Source organism: Camelus ferus, chromosome 31 (assembly GCF_009834535.1).
Source record: "Camelus ferus isolate YT-003-E chromosome 31, BCGSAC_Cfer_1.0, whole genome shotgun sequence".
Lineage (NCBI taxonomy): Eukaryota > Metazoa > Chordata > Mammalia > Artiodactyla > Camelidae > Camelus > Camelus ferus.
The window spans coordinates 9623250-9640418 of record NC_045726.1 but is presented as its reverse complement, the minus strand read 5'-3'; the positions used below and the strand labels follow the sequence as shown (position 1 = coordinate 9640418).

At 42.9% G+C, this 17169-nt stretch overlaps 1 protein-coding gene and 1 non-coding gene across 5 annotated transcripts in view; both read left to right on the top strand.

Annotated features, from left to right (window-relative positions):
• EXTL3 (exostosin like glycosyltransferase 3) overlaps positions 1 to 17169 on the top strand; it is an 88208-nt gene that overhangs the window by 47296 nt on the left and 23743 nt on the right. For 3 of the 4 annotated variants that reach the window (XM_014556313.2, XM_032471024.1, XM_032471023.1), the window contains exon 2: positions 5318 to 7943. In XM_014556313.2, the coding sequence (XP_014411799.1) occupies positions 5796 to 7943 (2148 nt within the window). In that variant the 5' untranslated portion in view covers positions 5318 to 5795. Of the gene's footprint in view, positions 1 to 4702; positions 4792 to 5317; positions 7944 to 17169 lie in introns of those variants that run through there. The other variant, XM_014556315.2, reaches the window with a different exon arrangement.
• Positions 2875 to 2946, top strand: TRNAG-GCC. The gene has a single exon. It is a non-coding gene; the product is annotated as a tRNA-Gly (tRNA).

Below are 17169 nucleotides of genomic sequence, written 5' to 3'. Positions count from 1 at the left end.
CCTATAAAAGTGGCTGTACTTATCTTGAAGTGAAATTACATTTATGTTTTCTTTTTGTTCTTTTTATGGTTTCATTTATTACAGCTACATCCTGAATCTGTCTGGGACTTATTTTGGGATTTGGTTTAGGAATTCAGCTTTATTTTTTTCCAAAAAGCTAATTGTCAGCATTATTTATGGAAAAATCTAGTGTGGTGTACTTTATTTTTTCCTTATTTTCCTTTGTTTAAAAGAAATTTTTTTAGTGTGGTGTACTTTGAAAGGAACTGCAAAAAGATAATATTTTTCTTTTTTCTTCTTTTTGTTGTCAATGTATTCGTTTCTTTTATATTAAGGAAGTGATAAAGAATAATAGAGAATCTATAGTTTAATTTTGCACAAAATGGTTCTCGCAAATATCTACTTTATACTTGCATTTCTACTGGCATTTATGAAGGAATTGTGTTGAGGTTTTGACTTTCTTTTTCTTTTTTTGTCTTTTTTTGTTTGTTTTTTTAACTTTTATTGATTTGTAATCATTTGATAGTATTTTTCTTAATCACAAAAGTAATACATACTTATTATAAAGAGAATGAAGACAAAATGAATCTTTGAAGTAAACAAATAGTAAACAGGTGGGTAGCAGGGTACAGGTCAGACACCTGGGTTTATGTCTGGGCTCCTCAGCTTCTTGCTGTGTGGCCTTAAACAAGTTACCTAACCTCAGGGATTCACACTACTTTTTCTGCAAAGTAGAAATAACAAGCCTAGCCCCCAGATGGCTGATTTAAGGATGAGATGAGATGGTATGTGTAAAGTGTGTTCTCTATAGTACATTCTAAATATAAATATAGTTGTAACATGTGAAAGGTTCCCCTACCCCTCGCATCTTCCAAAAGTCTATGATGTAGACTTTCTACGTGAATAAGGCATATTGCTCTTTGACTTCCTTAGTTGTCTGTGATTCCCTTGATTGAGATGTCATCAATCTGAATGAGACTTGTCACCAGTTCTTTGTTAAGCCAAGTTTTGAGTTAGAATTGTGTGCTCTGCTTGTATTTATTTTATTTTTTTTATGATGGGAGGTAGTTAGGTTTCGTCACTGACTTCCGCTTGGAGGAGGTGCTGGGGATTGAACCTGGGGCCTCTTGGGTGATGAGCATGCGCTCTACCACTTGAGCTGTACCTTTCCCCCCAGAATTATGTGCTCTGCATTTAAGTCACCTGGGACCTTTGTCAAACTGCAGGAGCTTGGGCCCCATTCTTGGGATTCTGATTTGGTTAATACTGAATGGGCCTTGGTTTATTGTGTGTAAACATTCTTAGGTATTTGTGCATCTGATTTGTAACCCTAGTTAAAAAATAAGACCATATTATTTTGGTTTGTGGGATATTATCAAACTGGTGGGAAGGGAAACAGATGTAGGAAACGGCATAATTTTCAGATTGAGAACTTACCCTGGGAGTTGGGACTTCTGGATTCAGGTGTATTGCTGACTAAACGCAGCAATATTGTGACCTGAGTTAATCAAGACTCTTAGTTTAATACCTGTATATACGGTTGAGCTGTGGAAGGAATGCTATTACTTATGGGTGAGTTCCTTTTGTGTATATTGTGATTTGTCTGCTAGTGGCGTTTGTGGAACATCTTTGGACTTAGAAGTCTGTTCTGATGCTGTAATAATGGTGGCTCAGCTCTGTGGGTTCTCCCTGATTGTATCATAATCTTGACCCAGTATGTCAGTGCACAACCAGTATTTCTTACCTGATTTTGGTTTTTAATTGCTGACAACTTTCTATTTCCCTTATTTTACATCCGGGTTAAATTTATCCAGTAAATAAACTGTGGTGGTTGTATTGTGAAAAGCACATGGCCTTCCTCTCCTGTAACTTGTGAATTGCCTACATTCAGTTTTTACAAGTCATTCTTTATCTACAGTTAACTTCCCTAGAAAGTGCCTCTTGTTATTATGAACGTAGAAGAGAGAAGTCAGAGTCTTCACAGTGGTAGTAGTATTGGGAAATCTGTTTTTGTTAGTTTAATTTGTTTAGCTTAGTAACATACCTGCTGATTTTTGAACTGGGTACTGCCTTGATGACAGGCTGCTTGCCATGCCTGTGCTTAGCAGAGAATGAGGAAATTACGTTCTTTGGGGTCGTTACAGTGTTTAAAAGCAAAACAAAATCTCTGAAGTATTGCTTTCAACAACCTTCCTGAAATGATACTCTGCACAGAACTGTCGTTACCTAGTTTGAAGGTCTTGTGGCAGTGACAGTCACAGCAGCACTGCAGACGGTTCTGTGGAACCTGCACCTGGGCTGGGATAGAATTTTGCCTGCTTGGTGGGCCGGTTTTGACTTAAAAGAAGAGGAAACACTACTCCACACACAGATGCACTGGTAGGTCATTTGCTCTGAGTATATTGTTTTCTTGTTTTATTTAGCAGATAAAGAAATATGAATATAGGGTTGACTTTAGGTTCTGGAGTAGTGTTACTATGTGTTTTAATTATAATTAATCATTATCCATGATTACAGTGCAGCAGTAGTAATATGGGTAATTTAAAAATAATTTATGTGTGTAATTATGTACATGTGCCTTGTATTCCTTGAGTTAACATCACGGGCAGTTTACCATAATGGTTAAGACATCAAGAGAATGGGCCTTAGAGTTAGAGTAACTTTGATTTGAATCCAAGTTTTACTCGATATGGATGACCTTGGGCAAATTACGTAACCTCTGTGCTTTGGTTTCTCACGTACAAAATGGGAATAATAGTAGTACCTACTTCATAGGATTGTTGTGAAGATTAAGTATGTTAAGGGATATAAGAGGCACACAGTAAATATTTAACAAATGTTAGCTGTCATCATAATTGTTTAAAATGTTGGGGGGAGGGTAGAGCTCAGTGGTACAGCGCATGCTTGCCGTGCATGAGGTCCTGGGTTCAATCCCCAGTACCTCCTCTGAAAAAAATAAACCAAATTCTCCCCCCTCCCCCCTCCCCCAGTCATGTTGAAAAGTCAGTTGAAGGTTTATTTTGGGAGCATCTGGAAAGTGTCTAGCTTCTATGCGTCTCGCCGATTTCCCTTCATACCTTTTGAATGTAACGCAGAACAGCAGCCCAAGTAGAACCAGCTATTTATTCCCTTGTTTCCTCCCTTCTGTTTTCTTTCTCTCTTCCATTGAGTGTTTTACTTTAGTTCCGTTTAGTTTTTTTTTTTTATGAAGAAAATTATACAACCTTTTTGAAAGGCATTGACCTTATTAAAAGGCATTGAACAAGATCTGAATAAACAGAGAAATACACCAAATCCATGATGGGAAGTTTCAATATCAGACTGTTTTAGTTTTAAAAGAAGAAAAGTCGAGTCAGTAGGATGGTTGTTGTATCAACAAACTTGAAAGTAAGGTCCTGATCACAGGTGATGTTGCTACTGATGATGAAAGGGTTTGCCATTGTGAGGAATGTTCAAGAGGAGGCAAAGAAGAGGCGCTTATAGAGGGTGTGGGTACGTTGGGGTGTGTGTTAGGAGGGAGAAGGTGAAGTGGGAAGCAAGAGTATGTACAGAATTCTGAATTGGAACTCTGAGCCCCAAGTAACTTCTCAGCTTATCTCCTGGATTTTTGACTTGAGTCATTTACCATTACAGCTTTCCAGGAACATAGCTGGTTTCAAGCCCTCAGATGAGTTTGGTTAGCAGATCAAGAATTCTGTCAGGAAAGCAAGCCCCGGAGTTCACTATTTCAAGAAATTATATACTGGAGTCTAATGTTACATGAGTCAGAGAAAGGAAGGACCCTGAACCATATGGTAAGGAGGGAATGAGTCAGCTGAGTTGCCTGGATTCTGCCTTCTTTTTTCCTCCACTCCATTCTTTCTTTGTTATGATTTGATTGTAAGTCCACAGAACGTTTTTTGAAAACAAAAAGATTTTAACATTTGAATTCAGAGGATCATGCTTTAGAAGTGCTGACCTGCCTTCTGTGGGATATTTGTTCACCTGTTAATTATCCAAATTTAGGTCATTCAGATTTAGGCTTTTTCATGGTGGGTGTTTTTTGGTTTTTGTTGTCCTTATCTTGTGATATTCTTAATCAAGCCTTACAGTAACATCGTCATCCCTTTTTATTTAAAGGAAGAGGAGACTGTCACTCATTTAATAGTAGAGCATCCATGGAGCACTGCTCACTGCGCTGCCTCGTAGTCGTGCCCTCGCGGTTTGTTTGTATCTTTCTGGGCTAAAGGAAGTTCCATGATGTCAAGGATAATCTTACTTTCTGGATTCTCCCACAGTTGCACTTAGCATATCTTAGACATGTTAAGAGTATGGTAAGTGCTTTTTCGAGGAAACCAATGAAGGAAGTTGGGAGTGTTCTTTGGTGCAGAGTGTCATGAACTCACGTCTCAGACGTGTTGCCTTTAAGGGGAAGGCAGCTGGAAAGCTGTGACCTGTGATAGTCAAGTGTGGCAGGAGAGCAGGGCTGGGAACGTTGTGTCAAGATTTATTAGCCTGAAGTACCCTCACATCCTCTAGCCTTTATCATCATAGCCACACAGTACATTGCTGCTGTCTCTATCTGCTCATCTCTGTTTCGGGAGACTAGAAAACTGGGGCCCAAGGGCTGATAGCAAATCTCTCCAAAGGATAAGAAATAACGCCCCTCATTTCTAAATATAGTGCTCTTTCTGAAAGACCAAGTTACTATTTATATTTTAAGAAGGAGCACATGATGTCTGCTAACAGAAGATAAAGGAGAAGCAAACTGGGAAATACATCTCATCTCTGGATTACCGACCCCACCACTGGGTAAAGATCAAAAAGAGTTCTCTTCAGCTCTTTTCAACTCTGAATGTAATAAATGGAGCTTCTCAGGAGTGTTTTTTGCTTTTTTTTTTTTTTTAATAGTTCTAAAGAAAACTTATATGTTAGCAATGAACATAGCTACTAAGGGTGGGTTGGAGGGTGTTTCTCTTCATTTAATGATGATGCCTAAGTCTAGAATAACAAATTGTCATGAACATTTTGCCCTCTGTTGAGTGTGGTTGACCATCATTTTATATGGCTCTAATACTGCTCTGTATCCACTCAGTTAGGAAGGTGTGTGTGTTCTAAACACTGAAGCTGTTTTTGGACACTTACCTTATCCATTTCTTCCTAACCACAAGTAAAATATCCATACCAAACAAAACCTACATTGGACTTAAAATGTTCTGCAAGATACACACCAATGATCCAGCCATTGTTCCATCTTACAAGATGAAAGTTACTGAGGGAGGGCAGGGTTGTAGAACATAACCTCTTCAAGGCTGACTTGGTTCTCTTTCTTTTGCAGGCCTGATTGTTGGCAGTGACATCGATGAGAGATTGGCATTTATTTCTGTTCTGACCAACTACTTTATAGCTGTGAATGAGAACTATGCATATGTGTTGGTCAGCAAAACCAAGGAACCAGAGCTATGGCAGTTGACAGAGTCTGTCTGATTCCAGGATATTTTTCCTGGGTTCCAGCATCAGGGACCTCCTGCCTTCCATCTCATCCACTATGTGGTCCCTTTTACCGTTTGTTAAAGATTAAGGACATGTTCTTTGGTCAACAGCCAGAACTTAAAATCTGCTGGAATAGGGTCAGAGACCATTTCAATCACAGCTGAGGAAGATGAAATTTCCGTTTTATCTGGTGCCTTGTCCAGGGAGCACACTAACTGTGGGAAACGTGGGAGTGAGAAGAGATTGAGTTTTGTTTGATAGAAACTCATGGTTATGGCGAGTGACCCAACGTGACCAGAGGGGCCAGAGCCACAGAGGAACTCATGACGGGCTATACCATGTTGCGGAATGGGGGCGTGGGCAACGGAGGTCAGACGTGCATGTTGCGGTGGTCCAACCGGATCCGGCTCACGTGGCTCAGCTTCACTCTCTTCATCATCCTGGTGTTCTTCCCCCTCATTGCTCACTATTACCTCACCACCCTGGATGAGGCTGATGAGGCCGGCAAGCGGATTTTCGGCCCGCGTGCCGGTAACGAGCTGTGCGAGGTGAAGCACGTGCTGGATCTCTGCCGAATCCGCGAGTCTGTAAGTGAAGAGCTCTTGCAGCTGGAGGCCAAGAGGCAAGAGCTCAACAGTGAGATCGCCAAGCTCAATCTGAAGATCGAAGCCTGTAAGAAGAGCATTGAGAATGCCAAGCAGGACCTGCTGCAGCTCAAGAATGTCATCAGCCAGACCGAGCACTCTTACAAAGAGCTGATGGCCCAGAATCAGCCCAAACTTTCTCTGCCCATCCGGCTGCTCCCGGAGAAGGACGATGCCGGCCTTCCTCCCCCCAAGGTCCTGCGGGGCTGCCGGCTGCACAACTGTTTCGATTATTCTCGTTGCCCTCTCACCTCTGGCTTCCCAGTCTATGTTTATGACAGCGACCAGTTTGCCTTTGGCAGCTACCTGGACCCCTTGGTCAAGCAGGCTTTTCAGGCTACAGCACGAGCTAACGTTTATGTTACAGACAACGCGGACATTGCCTGCCTTTATGTGATCTTAGTAGGAGAGATGCAGGAGCCGGTCGTGCTGCGGCCTGCTGACCTTGAGAAGCAGCTGTCCTCTCTGCCGCACTGGCGGACAGATGGACACAACCACGTCATCATCAATCTGTCCCGGAAGTCAGACACACAGAATTTGCTGTACAATGTCAGTACGGGCCGTGCCATGGTGGCCCAGTCCACTTTCTATGCTGCGCAGTACAGACCCGGCTTTGACTTGGTGGTGTCACCGCTAGTCCATGCCATGTCAGAGCCCAACTTCATGGAAATCCCGCCACAGGTGCCTGTGAAGCGGAGATATCTCTTCACCTTCCAGGGTGAGAAGATTGAGTCTCTGAGATCCAGCCTGCAGGAGGCCCGCTCCTTTGAGGAGGAGATGGAGGGTGACCCTCCAGCTGACTACGATGATCGGATCATTGCCACCCTCAAGGCTGTGCAGGATAGCAAACTGGATCAGGTCCTGGTAGAATTTACCTGCAAAAACCAGCCCAAACCCAGTCTGCCTACTGAGTGGGCTCTGTGTGGGGAGCGAGAAGACCGCTTAGAATTGCTGAAGCTTTCCACCTTTGCCCTCATCATCACTCCTGGGGACCCTCACTTGGTTATTTCCTCTGGGTGTGCCACCCGGCTCTTTGAAGCCTTGGAAGTTGGGGCCGTCCCAGTTGTGCTGGGGGAGCAGGTACAGCTTCCCTACCAGGACATGCTGCAGTGGAGTGAAGCAGCCCTGGTGGTGCCCAAGCCACGAGTGACCGAGGTCCACTTCCTGTTACGGAGCCTCTCGGACAGTGACCTGCTGGCTATGAGGCGGCAAGGCCGCTTCCTCTGGGAGACTTACTTCTCGACTGCTGACAGTATTTTCAACACCGTGCTGGCCATGATTAGGACTCGCATACAGATCCCAGCTGCTCCCATCCGGGAGGAGGCAGCAGCTGAGATCCCCCATCGCTCAGGCAAGGCAGCTGGGACGGACCCCAACATGGCGGACAACGGGGACCTGGACCTGGGGCCAGTGGAAACTGAGCCGCCCTACGCCTCCCCCAGATACCTCCGCAACTTCACCTTGACCGTCACTGACTTCTACCGCAGCTGGAACTCTGCGCCAGGGCCTTTCCATCTCTTCCCCCACACACCGTTTGACCCTGTGTTGCCCTCAGAGGCCAAATTCTTGGGCTCAGGGACTGGATTTCGGCCTATTGGTGGTGGAGCTGGGGGTTCTGGCAAGGAGTTTCAGGCGGCGCTTGGAGGCAATGTTCCCCGAGAGCAGTTCACGGTGGTGATGTTGACTTATGAGCGCGAGGAAGTGCTCATGAACTCTTTAGAGAGGCTGAATGGCCTCCCTTACCTGAACAAGGTGGTGGTGGTGTGGAATTCTCCCAAGCTGCCGTCAGAGGACCTCCTGTGGCCTGACATTGGCGTCCCCATCATGGTAATAGAAAAATGAGTAGTTTGTTTTACTGCATGAGAGAGTATTTCACTCTGAATCTCTTTTCCATATATATATATATATATATATATATATATATATATATATATATATATATATATATTTGTTTTGTTTTGTTTTTTAAGCTATACAGATTCTTTCCCCATGAAATTTCTGCTTGCTTCTTTTTCAGTCCTTTCAGGCCTTGCCAGTTCTCTCTCTGCTGCTCACTTCTGAAATCTCCTCTAAGATGCTCCAGTACTGAAATTGGTATTGGCCCCATGAAGGTTTACAAAACCCCTCCAGTGACCTCACACACTTCTGTGTCATCACAAAGATGTTGATGACGAGAATGATGACGCAGAGCTAACATTTAAGAAGCACTCATGATCTCTGCACTTACAGTTTAACGTTTATAGAATTTACGTGACTGACTAGAATGATTTCTTTGTTTTATGTCTGTGGAAACAGGCTTAGAGAGGTTAGTTATTTAGCCCAAGGTCGTGATTAGCAATCATGGAGGAGCTTTAGTGTGTCTGATTCCAGAAGGTGCAGTTTTAATCACCTGCCAGTGGATTTAGGAAGAAGACCTGTTTCATTTAACAGGATCATATGCATGTCCTTTGGGAGACGGGAGTCAGGGTTTGGTATTTTGGGAGTTGAAGATCCTGATCCTTTTCTGTAGTCTCTTGCAGGTTCCTTCTCATTCTTTACTCCATCTGTTATGGCTAGGATGCTGTATTTTACAGGAAAAAATAATAGCCAAATAGGCAGGATAGAGCTTCAGGTCTGAGTACTTTGATTATCCACCTTCTGATGTAATTTGTCAATCCAGAGGGAGATTACCCATTTCTATTAAGTGTGAAGTCTTAGAGCAAGTCTTCAGCAACCTGGCAACTACTTACCCTGCAGCATAGGTACTTCCCAGAAAAAGGTAGCAAAGAAAGGCAGAGGTCTGATGGGCTGTGCATTACTAGAAGGTTGCTTAAGAAAATAAAATTAGTGTAGTTTTTTAAATGTTTATTTCATTGAGGAATTAATTCATGTGAAATATTTTCTAAGCAACATCCTGATATAATGGAAAAGTGTGAATTTTGGAGTGATGCAGACCTGGGATCAAATACTCATTTTGTGATCTTTGGTAAGTTAATTAATTTCTTTGACTTCAGGATTAAAAAGGAATCTAAGATAATACAAGTAAAGACTCTAGAAAGATGCCCAGTAATTATTTGATTCTTACTCATCCCTTCATGTCAAAGCAGATGGAGGGCTGCATGGTTATTCTGCTTGTTTATGGACGGCTTGAACTCCCTTCACTGACGAAGCCCCTTGTATCCGCTGCATCATTTCCCTTGTGTCACAGCTGTTCCTACCTTCTTTCTCGTGTGCGATTCTTTGTTTTCATGTTCTATCTTACTAATGCTGCTACTCTCACACTGCTGCTAATCTTTGCTTGTGTTTAATTTATTATCTGAGGCTATTCAAAGACTATAGAGTTCTAAAAACTTTTCATCCCAGAATTTATCTTGTGTATTGAGAAAAGTGTTGTAAATGTGGAGATTTCTTTATAGACTTCTTCTCAAATAAATTTCATGTTTTTCTTTCTCAGTTACAACTTTTTGAATGTCATCGAAATTAAAAAAAAAATAGCATTTGTTCTGTGAAAGGTAGATGCTGCTCAAATAGAATAACCAAGTAGGCTTTGTTTTCCCTTTTCCTGAGTTTCCTTCGAATTTGATAGCGATGTAGAGAAGCCGATGCCACTGCAGTTAACAGGGGCTGAAATTCGTCAGAGAACTTACCAGAACTAATCCTTCCTTTTCACTCTGGTGGGAAATAAGTCGTCCTCTGTGATTACTGGGCAGCTCATTGCAGCAATACAATGCCTAGTCACAAAATGCCAGAAACTTTCCAGATGGAAGGGTGTTCTGAATAGCTTGCTCATATCAGCAATACACCCTTTTTTTCTAGTTCTTCTGAAAAAGAAGAAACTTTCAAGCTGGAGAATTTCACTCCATTCTCTAAATATATGGGCTGCTTTCTATTTAAGAGAGGCAGGTTTTTGGGGGGAGCAGTTGAATTGCTGACCTCTTAGGCCCAGAGCCGACATTACTGCCCAGGTTTCAGGGCTCAGAGGGACGACCTGGCGGCTCTCCCCGTGGGAACTACCGGGGGCATCTTGGAGTGGTTTTCCAGGAAGGATGCAGACGTGCCCTCTCCATTATGTTACGGTTACAGGTCTTTATAAAATTAGCAGGAGGGTGGTTCCCAGTCCTTCAGAGAAGATGATTGGAAATCAGCATTTTGGCCAAAAGAATCAGCCCCGGCGCCTGCCTGCCATTTCAGAGAGCGCTGGGCAGTTTGTGCTTCTCTCCTGCTCAGGTTGTCTTCACAGCAGTGTGCATGCAGGCTGGGCGTTTGTGGGCTGTGAAATCTGTTGAGCCCTAGGTGTTAAGTATTTTGAGAGGGATTGTGTTAGGGGTACCTACTGCGATTTATATGTTAAAGTTCCCCATTCTTTTCTGTTGTTTACATAACAAAGAAATCACATCAGATCTGGCTTAGAGTAAATGTAATCTTCTCTGCCCCCATGCTTGGACCCCCCTGTCCCAAATGCTTTATGTAAAGAGAATTTCAGTTCAGGTGGGCTAGGGCCTGGGCACGGTGACTGGCCTGCCCCCCGGGGGGTGGGAGACGTCCACTTGTGGTGGCTCTCTCGCCTGAATGGTGCGGGGTTAAAGGCTTTCCACTGTTTCCAGGCCTCCATTGTTTCTGATGATAAGTCTGTGATTTCTCAAGTTTTTCTTCCCCTGTATGTAATGTGTTATTTTTCTCTGCCTGCTTTCAAGACTTTCTTTACATTTGATTTTCAGCAGTTTGACTGTATATGCCTCAGCGTGGTTTTCTTTGATCTGTATTCTGATTGAGATTTCACTAAACTTCTTGAATCCAGTAATTTATGTTTTTTTAATCATATTTTGGGAAATTTGTATTCAGTATTTATTCATTTTCCTGCCCCATTCTTTCCCTCCTCTCCCTGGGGACTCCATTCTATGTGTATTAGGCATTTTGATATTTTCCCTCAGTTTTCAGCAGCTCTGTTCATGTTTTAAAAAATCTTTTTTATCTTTGATAATTTCTGTTGATCTGTCATCAAGTTTACTGACTTTTGTGTCTACACTACTGTTAAGCTCATTTAGCCAGATAGATTTATTTATTTATTTATTTATTTATTTATTTATTTATTTATTTATTTTTCATTTAGCCAGTTTTAAATTTCAGATACTGTATTTCCCAGCTTGAGAATTTCCATGTTTTTAAAAATAATAGTTTCTGTTTCTCTGCTGAGATCTCCTGTTTTGTTCCCTTTCTGAGTATACCTGACTTCACTGAGCATAGTTATGATAGCTACTTTAACATCTTACTCTGCTGATTCCAACATACAGCTCATTGGAGTATTTGTTGTAACTGAGTTTCTTTTTTTCCTGAGGACTGGGTAATGTTTTTCTGGTTCTTTGTACATCAGACAGTTTTGTATTAAACATGAATGTTATGTTGTAAAGGCTGTGAATTTTGTTTTGTTTCTCTACAGACTGTTGAGATTTCTGTTTTAGCAGGCAATTAATTTGCCTGAACTCAGACTGCAAGCTCTTTCTTGAGTGGCAACTCAGATGTCCAGTCCTTTTATCCTTAGCTGGTCTGCTTGCAAACAGCACCAAGCTTGCATGGTTCAGGGGGTACCAGAGACTGGGCAGTTTATGCGCAGAACTTGGAGCTCCCTCTGTCTGGCTCTCTCCGTTCTGGAATCTTTAGTCCAGGGCCTGTGATTGCCCCAGCCTCTTTCCTCGTATTCTTCAGGCCAGAAAGACTTGGGTGTTGTGTGTGAGTGTAAGCTGTCCTGCATGGTCCCGACTCGACTCTGGCCTGCTCTCTGTGCAAAAGCAACAGTGATGCGGGTAATTCCTTCCTAAATTTCGGCTCCCCTTCATAAGTTGTCGCCTTCTGCTCACTGTCTGGTGCCTTCAGGAAATTGTTTTTTTTGGTATTTTTGTCCAGAGTTTATGTTACCATCTGCAGGAGGCCAGGTTTGGGTGGGACTTACTCAGCTATCCAGGAAGCAGGAACCTCCAACTGGTCTCTCTTTGGATACATAGTCATAGTCTTACTCAAAATTTTGGTTCGAGTTACTACTTTTTCTGGCCAGTTAACACATCTTACTTACTCTGCTTTATATTCGGGAAAGTAGTAACGAATAGAATGGCCTTGTTGGAGCATCCCGTAGAAATGAGAACGTCCAAATCTGTCCTTTTGGAGTTTCAAAATGTGAGCTGTTACAAAGGGGACGTTGTTATTCAGTGTCGTCTTGCTCACTCAAAGCGATGCCCATCTCTGCACTGCACACTCACGCACTTCACAGTTGTTTGACAGCCAGTCCCTTGATTCTTAATTTTTAGTTCTCTTCTCTGAAAAAGGTACAGCTGTTTACACAAGGCTCCTGGGAGGGCCTTTCTGAAGAGGTGACATCTGAGCAGAAGCCTGAGCGAAGTGAGGGGATGGACCATGTAAGTTCTGGAGGAATATACAGAGAGCGGCACGCGCAGGAGGCTTGTCATGTTCAGGACGTGGCAGGAATGCCCATTGTGTCCGGGGTGCAGTGATGGAGGGGAGAGTTTGGAAGGAGGTTGGAGGAGACAGAGGCCAGCGTGTACAGACATGGTAAGGATTCCAGGTTTTATTCTGAGTGTGTGAGGTGCCACTGGAGGGCTCTGAGCTGGGAGTAACGTGATCTGTGTGGGACTGTGGGGAAGAGGGCGGAAACAGGTCAAAGGCGACTGCAGTAGCCCAGGTGCGGGGTGCCTGTGGCTTGGACCCGGGCAGCAGTGGTGGGGATGGTGATTGAGAGATAAGCGTGTCACGCCACCTTAGTCAACTCAGGTCTGTGCGGAGGAGAGCCAGAACACGCCATTTCTTCCAAGTGAAAACTGAGATTCGAGATGATTTTTGAGCCCTTTTTCCTCTCTCCCAGCCCTTGATATTAGAGCTGAACAAGGAGAGTTCTGTTTTGGGAACATGATGTCACGCCAGGGTGGTTATTTTAGCAGTGGGGCCCCAGTAGTCTACTAAGGGGAGAAGAAGGGAGACTGGGAGAGGAACCAGCCCTGCTGTCCGCGCTCATCGTTAATAGGCCTGGGCCTCCACCCGGCAGACAGTTAAAGGCTTTATTTCTGGCTGGACTTCAGGCAAGAGTAGAGATGATTCTCAAACTTTGTTCTTTGGAAAGTTGATACACTTTATTTTTTTGTCTGTGACCACTGTACTTTTAAAAATATTACTTGACTGTATCAGATAATAAGTTTCTGAATTTGTCATTTCTAAGCCAAGCTAATGGGAAAAGAAAGCCTTGTCCAGTTTCTCTAGGTCCAAGATTGTACCCAATCTGGTAGACTTCACCAGTGAATGGCATATCTGGGTTTCCTGGTTTTTATTTTACAGTATTTTACTTAGTAACTGGGTGTTTACAGTTACGGCTCTCTTTCTGTTTGAGAATGGGCTGCATGGCTGTGAAGGAGCATTATGTAAAACCAAGTTACCAGAAATGAGAAATTAATAGCTAGAGTTACAGGTGTATGGTATGTATAGATGTGTCCTGCCTTTTCGTGTTCTCTGTTCTTGGTCTACCCTCTGACTTAGGTTAGTTCACTTAATCTCTTCATGACCTGTTTTTCTTTCCTGCCAACTTTAAACACCTGCCTATGGCTAGTCATGAGCTGCTTTCATAAAAGATTCCATGTTTAGGTAGTTCTTCCATTTGAATCCAAATTCATTATTCTGCTTCACTTGAACTGTTACTAAGTTGCTGAAATGTTCCATTGTTCCTTATTAATTGTAATAACGCCTTACATTTTTATCTCTTAGATATTAAAAGATATTTGCCATTAATTGGGAATCAAACTTATTATGGTAGCTATTTAAATATTTATGATGTGAATTGATGCTTGGCTAATTAACGTGGATGTGTTGATTCTGCCTGGATTTAGAAACCAGATGTCTTGGTAACACACTAGGGAAAGGGCCCTTTAGAGTAGTAGTTTTTTATTGTTCATCTGCTCCAGAATTCCTCAGGAACCAGGCTGAATGCTAACTGAAGATACTGATAATTTCTGGATCGTGCATTCACTGGATACATTTGCACATGGCGGGGTTCTGGGCCATGCTTGTCCACTGTTCATGGTGCTGAGAAGGAGGGCACACTGAGAGGGTCCAGGCTTTCATGAGTGATGGTGAGCGGAGAACTAGGGAGTTGTCATCAGGGAGGACTGAACGTGAGACCAGAAAAAGGAGTGCGAGTGAGCATTGCTCCTTGCAATGTTGTTGTAGGTCGATGGATTTTTTTGCGATGGAAGACTGGATTAGGTACTAAGAGGTGTCAGTTTTTCCAGTGTCTGTAGTTTTGATATAGAAACTTCTCAAGTTTTTATTCCATATTCTGAAAATAGGATGGACAGGGCCAAGTTAGGTCTTGTTTCCTGTTTGTTTATTCATTCATTTATAAAACATTAGTTGAACATCTGCTGTGTGCCAGGTACTGTGCTTTATATGTTCTGGTCAGTGTCATACCAGTATTTAAGTCAATAATTTGAAGGTCAGTCTTTATATTCACACATTATTAAGGTGTAGGTCATAAAGCATGCAAAAAAATAGCCAGTGTTGAAGGAGGGGGGAGCATTATTTTAATTTGAAACAAAACAAAACAACATCAACAAAAATGAGAATATTCCCTAAACATGACCCGTTACTTCTGGTGGACTCATTTCTTTCACGTTTGATCTGCCGTTTCTCAGCTCCTTAGAGGCCAGTGCTGATCCGCATGTCTGCCTTACAAATATTTGAATCTTTTTGTCCTTCTGATTTTTGGTGCCAGAATGGATAACGGTTGGATTGCTGAGCTTTTGTCTAGCCATTAAGCGCTACAGCTTTGAAGCAGAACTGTTAGAAGGAAGCTTTTACTCTCCCCACCTTACCCCCTCCTTTAATTTTAGTTTGTATTTACGGAATTTGTAAGGGCAGAAGTCTCTTTTTGGTTATCAGGAACAGGTGATTGTGCTTAAAGAACGAGTTACGTTTATTCAGAGTTTACTGTCTCCTGATGGTTGACTGTAAGTCAGGATGTCTCAACAGTGGCAAAGTGACACTTGGGCTGGACAGTCCTCTGTTGTGGGGGGTCAGCCCTGTGCATCGAAAGAGTTAGCAGCACCCCTGGCCTTGGCCTATTAGGTGTAAGTAGCTCACCTGCCCACCCAGTTGTGACAACCAAAAATGTCCACAGACATCAGATGCCCCTAAGAGGGTCAAAATCACTACTATCTGAGAACCACCGCTCTGAGTTCTGAAAGCAGACCTATTGACCACAGTTGTCTGTGAGCCAAGCACAAATCAGTTGTGGTAGCACTTGATGTTGTGTTTCTGTGAATCCTTAAAAGCTTCTCTTTTATTGTGATGGCTGTTGCTTCACTTCCCTAATCTTGAAAGTCTTGCTGTCATCCAGCCTGGAGGAGTTGTGCCAGGTTGAGCCAGAGAAGGTACGTGTGCTGTATTCCTGGAATCCAGAGTACTTGTTCTTAATGGACTTGCCTCTTAATGGACTTCAGTAAACTTGCTCAAAACCCTAGATGTGAAGTCTTGGCCACAACACACTTGATATTAGATCTTCAGCTCTTCTAAGTCTTCCAAAGGCCAACCAGGTCTTTTTGATTTGATTTACTTTGTAATTAGACAACAAGTTTGGACATGTTCTAGGTATCAATTCATGATCATTTTAGTTTGTCTTGTTTCTTATTTTTAGATTAAGAGGTTGTTGGTAGGGTTGTCAAATTTGGCTGACAAGCAGCTTCCATTTTTGCGCACAACGTAGTGCAGTGTTGATTTAGCAGAGAGTTGCTTACCTGTTACGTTCACACATCTAGTAAGTGGCTGAACTGGAATTTGGACTCAGGTTTTTCTGATTGACTTTAAAGCCATACTCTTCCCTCTGTACCAGCACCTCTCAAAATTTAAAGTGTGTGGGACTCACTTGGAGACCTTGTTAAAATGCAGGTTCTGACCTGGTAGGTTTGGGGCAGGCCTGTAGTCCTGCATTTCCAGCAGCATCTGGGGTGATGGCTGTGTTGCTGGCCTTTGGCTCGCACTTTTGGTACTAAAGCTCTGTGCTGTGTCCCCGGATTACTAATTTTGCTATAGGTAACCCTCTTGGTGATTAACCTACAAAATTGGTAATCGACAATTGAGTATTCAAGAATTGGAGGTTTCAGTGATTCTTTTTTCTCCATTTTAAGCTACATATATTCCTCACTAGATTTTAAGCTGTGCATGTTCAGTGGTAGAGCTGAGGAAGAGCTTGTTCACCAGAACTAGTAGCATTGCAGTTCTGTCTTAAGTGGACGCCGGGTATGATGAGGAAGTAAGGTGTCAGATGCGAGGGTCGTTTGTGGGGACGAGCATTTGAGTGAACACCTGCCATGGTTCATTGATTATTTTACATTTCATCATCTCCAAAATTGGGTATGTCTTAAGATAGATGGCATTTTACTGTCACTGAGGTGGGCATTGGCTTCTGCTACTTCTGGCCGCCCTCCCACTCCCTGGGGGTGGAGCCTGGCAGCTGTCACCGTGAGTACGTGGCCATCTCCCCTCCTCGCTCTTTTTTTCCCCCCAGGCCTCCCTGCCTTTGTCCTGTCACTGCTGAATCTGAGATTGGGAGGTGTAGGCTACAAGCTTGGAGATTTTTATATTGGTCAGAAATGCTGCAGGGCAACATGGTTTCTCTGCTGATTGCTTGGCTCTGACATCTGCTCTCTGTAGAAGCAAATGTGTTACAGATTTTTCCTTGTCCTGACTTGGTAGGATCTCCTCTGGGACTGAGACGAAGTCTTAAAAGGCTCTTTATTAAAGTAAACATTCTAAATGATAAACTATTTCACATCTTATTTGGCAGTATTTTTGTTTCTTGATGGTACACGAATTAGTAATGTATTTTCCATGGGGCTTTATTGATGAGATTGAGAAATTTAACCTAAGTTTAGCAGAAAAAGACTGACTGCCTTGGCGGTAGGAAGTGTGAAGTAGGTCTAGCTCTGCTGCTTGCCAGTTGTCCATGTGTACAGTGGAAGTTGAGTATGTGATCTCCAAGTCCCTTCTAGCTCTGAACTAGTTGGATTCTAAGTGTGCTGTA